This window comes from Merops nubicus, unplaced genomic scaffold (assembly GCF_000691845.1).
Source record: "Merops nubicus isolate BGI_N331 unplaced genomic scaffold, ASM69184v1 scaffold52522, whole genome shotgun sequence".
Lineage (NCBI taxonomy): Eukaryota > Metazoa > Chordata > Aves > Coraciiformes > Meropidae > Merops > Merops nubicus.
The window spans coordinates 1-4299 of record NW_008592608.1 but is presented as its reverse complement, the minus strand read 5'-3'; the positions used below and the strand labels follow the sequence as shown (position 1 = coordinate 4299).

General features: G+C 53.6%; 1 protein-coding gene across 1 annotated transcript; it reads left to right on the top strand.

Moving 5' to 3' along the window:
• Nucleotides 1-192: 192 nt before the first annotated feature.
• Nucleotides 193-3568, top strand: LOC103768045 (receptor-type tyrosine-protein phosphatase epsilon-like; the record flags this gene model as incomplete). The annotated part of the gene is made up of 4 exons (XM_008935175.1): nt 193-285; nt 396-432; nt 1345-1442; nt 3449-3568. Coding segments are annotated over exons 1-4 (348 nt in total), but the record flags the coding sequence as incomplete, so codon positions are not given.
• Between the last annotated feature and the right edge of the window lie 731 nt (nt 3569-4299).

The window sequence follows — 4299 nt, the reverse complement described above, 5'->3', positions numbered from 1 at the left end:
TGATCTTAAAGGTCTCTTTCAACCAAAGGATTTTATGATTGTATGACTCCAAGATGTTTGTGGAGAAAGTTTCTTGCTGGGACATAGGGCCAGTCCAGGAGAGAGCTGGTTGGGCAGTGCCTGCCTGGCCTGGCCTCCTGCTTGCAGGGAAATCCCACATTTCACATTTATTAATAAGCAAACATCCTTGTGATGTGTTTCCTTCCAGATGATCATTCCAGGGTGGTTTTGACACAAGTGGATGGAGTCCCACCTTCAGACTACATCAATGCATCATACATAGATGTAAGTTGACAGTTGGCCCCTGTTGACCCAACTGCAACCTTGGCCTGTGAATGAAACCTCTGCTCTGCTGGGATTTCACCTCTTAACTGCTCTGCTCTTTATTTCCACAGGGTTATAAGGAAAAGAACAAATTCATAGCAGCACAAGGTAATTGATTCTCATTTCTCTGCTCTGGAGATGTTGTGGCTGAATGTCTTGAGTTTTAGCTGTGTTTGAAAGGTTAGTTTCAGCTGCAGGTGGTGGCCAAATGTGAGGTGAGATGTAGAGGTTACAGCTGAGATGAGGTGGAAATGGGGGTGAGGTCACCCACTGCCTGAGCAAAGTGTCACCCTCCCCCTCCAGCCCTGCTCTGCTTCTCTTTCTTTCTTCAGCTCCTTCCTGGGGGGTTAGAAGTTGATGTCTCCTCATAAAGCATTTTGTCTAGGTGGTCCTGAGAACAGAAATCAGAGTTCTCCCCTGCAGCCTTAGGCTGTGTTTAGTCACACCTTTGGGGAGCTTGGTCTCCTCCATCCCAGACACAGAGCAAGTCATGGAATGGGTTGGGTTGGAAGGGACCTTAAAGAACATCCAGTTCCAACCCCCTGCCATGGGCAGGGACACCTCCCACTAGAGCAGGTTGCTCAGAGCCCCATCCAGCCTGGTCTTGGACACCTCCAGGGATGGAGCATCCATCCAAAATAGCTGCCCCTGCCCTTCAGAAATACTCCTGTCCTGCAGAGCACAGTGAGCAGCTCCCAGCAGTGGTTCCTGTGGTCACAGGTAATGCTGGACCTAGGCAAGGGCAGAGCTGGGAAGCAGAAATCCAGCATGTTCCTCCTGCCATAGTCCTCTTCACAGAGCATTAGATTTCAAGAGAGTCTGTTAGCAATATGGGTTTGAGTGTCTGGTGATGTGGAAGAAAAGCAGATGGGTTATTTTAAGAAGTGTGGGGTCTGGTGAGAACTGGAGTGGTCCTGCAGCAGCCCCACACCTGGGTGGGCACCCAGGCCAGAGGGGCAGGAGGGTTGGGACGTGCTGTCAAGGGCTGGTCTCCATCACCCTTCTGTCCTCCTCCTGCAGGACCAAAGCAGGAGACAGTTGCTGATTTCTGGAGGATGATCTGGGAGCAGAAGTCAGCTGTCATCGTCATGCTGACCAACCTGAAGGAGAGGAAGGAGGTGAGGAGCTGTGGGGCTGCTCTGAGATGTTCCTCAGAGAGCAGCCCCCAAAAGCAGCAGTGGCTGCTCCGTGCCCAGTGCTGGCTGAGCACTTCCTTCCCCAGGCCCTGCCAGCAGAGCTCAGTCTCTGCTCAGGAACATCATCCTCATTTCCAGACCACAAATACATCTCAGTTCATCTCCAGGAGGAAATCCCCATGGCCAATTTTGTCCTGGCCAGCCCACAGCCAAGGGCAGATTCTCCAGCCTGTGTGTTTCTCCTGGTGGGAGACTGTGCCTCTGGGTGGAAATGGAGCTCAAAACTTCAATTCTCTGCTTGTGAGGTTTCAGAATTCTTTCTGGCACGGGCACAAAGAGATTAAACCCCAAAGCTGGTGCTTTGTGAGGGTGCTGCTGTTCCTCCTGGCCACCCATCTGTGCCCTGGAGGTGTCTCCTGTTGTGTGAGAGGTGCCACGTGCTGAATGCTCCATGTGCACAAGGAGCAGGAAACGTTTCACTGTGTTCCTGCCTCACAGGCTTGAGAAGCCAAGCTCAAAGGGGAACAAAATGCCCCATCAGAAACACACAGGATGCTTTTAAACAGTTTGTGTAGGTTGGAAAAGTTCTTCAGGGTCATTGAATCCAACCATTAACTCTTGCCAAGTCCACCACTGCCCCGTGTCCCTCACCCCACATCTCCACAGCTTGGGAACCCCTCCAGGGGTGGGGACTCCACCACTGCCCTGGGCAGCCTGGCACAGCCCTGGGCAACCCTCAAGGGAAGAGATTTTTCCTCATGTCCAACCTCAACCTCCCCTGGCACAACCTGAGGCCAGCCTGAGCATGCTATGTACTTTTTTGAAGGATATTTGAAGTCCTCAAAGACTTATGCCCAAGGAAATGAAATCTTGGCTTCCTGGTGGCTGTGGGAACGAGGAGGAGGAGGAGGCAGAAGCCACAGAGTGCCCAAGTTGAGCTTTTCCTGCCCTCCCAGGGTGACCTCTCCTGCCCACAGGGAACTCCAGGGATAAGCAGCACTGGGTGGCCTCGGGGAGGAGGTGAGGACGTGCCTGTGAGGCACCATGTCCATGTTGCTGGGTGGAAGTTGGGCTTTGCCCCTTTTTTGGGGCAGTTTTACAAGAACAAAAGGATTCTGAGGACGGGCTCTCCTTGTCTGCCTCCTCCTGGTGGTGCTGCTGCTTTGGTTTTGCAGCTGAGGTGCTGCTTGCTGAAGCTCCAGCAGCCAATGCAGACCATAAGGAGAGAAGTTCCCAATGTGAGAAGCCAGAACTGGTAAATCTGGGTGGTCCTGATGACTCCAAGTGAGAGCTGCCTTGCACTTCCCACTGCCTGCACCTAGAGCTTGAAAATAAAGGGTCAAGGACATCAGAGTCCTCACAGCTAGGCACCCCCAACAAGAAAACCAAACCAAACTGAAAGCTCTTTGGGTTAAAAAAGAACTTCAGAGCTTTTCTCACCTTCTCTGCAACCCCTCTGCTGGGAGCCCAGCAGGAGAGAGTTGGGCTGGGGCAGCTGAGAGGAGAAGGCTCCAGGGAGACCTTCTGGTGGCCTTTCAGTGCTTAAATTGGTCTGTTAGAAAGATGGGGAGGAGCTTTCTAGCAGGACCTGTTGGGACAGGACAAGGGGGGATGGTTTGAAACTAAAATAGGGGGGATTTAAACTAGAGAGAAGGAAGGAATTTTTTGAGGGTGCTGAGCCCCTGGCCCAGGCTGCCCAGAGAGGTGGTCGCTGCCCCATCCTGGAACCATCCCAGGGGAGATGAGGCTCTGAGCACCCTGCTCTAGCTGCAGCTGCCCCTGTGCAGTGCAGGGGGGGTTGGATGAGCTGTCCCTGCAAATCCCTTCCCACCCAAACCATTCCATGCCAGGATTCTCTGCCTCACCCTCACCCTCAGCAGCAGCAGGCGAGTGTTGAAGCCACGTCGTGCTCGGAGAACTTCACCTTCAGGGTGACCAGCCCTGAAAGCAGCCTTCCAAATTCTAAACCTGCCTGTATGTTTGCACAGGAGAAGTGTGCCCAGTACTGGCCTGACCAGGGCTGCTGGACCTACGGGAGCATCCGTGTGTCTGTGGAGGACTCCATGGTGCTGGTGGACTACACCATCCGCAAGTTCTGCGTCACCTCGGTCAGTAGCAACAGCCCTGCCTGGCTGTTCTCCTCTCAGCTGGAAAGCTAACTCTTAAAAGGTGAAATATTGGCTTAAAAAAACCCTCAGGAAGGGAGGTGCTGCCTCTGTGGGGAGTGAGCTCTGCAGGCCAGCACCCAGAGCATCTGCTCCAGGCTCTGTTCCAAGAGGTTCTGCTTGGTCTCTTCTTGTCGCTCTCCACGGGCCACCAAAGAGTCATTCCCTGGTATTGGCAAGGAGGGAGCACAGGAGCAGTGGTTTGACTGTTTTTTTTGGACAGAACTTGTAGATAAATTGATGCTTGGATGTGTTTGAGGTGTTTGGAGTGGTCTGTGAGTATCAGTTGGCCAATGTCAGCCAGGGTTACAGCTGGATTTCTGCGGTGTCCTTGGTCTCTGGCACAAGGTGGAGCTTCAGATGACTGCTGGGAGGTGATAAACCACACAGAGCTGTGGGGAACTCCCTGCAGAGCTCAGAACCCCTCCAAAGAGATTCTGAACAGAGCCAGGGAGCTGCTGGAGCGGGGCCAGAGGAGCCCCAGCAATGCCCCGAGGGGGGAACCCCTCTGCTGGGAGCCCAGCAGGAGAGAGTTGGGCTGGGGCAGCTGAGAGGAGAAGGCTCCAGCTGGGGAGACCCCCTGGGGGCTGCCAGGGCTTAAAGGGGCCTCCAAGAAAGCTGGGGAGGGACTTTTTACAGGGACTTAGAGTGATAGGGTGAGGGGTAATGGGTTC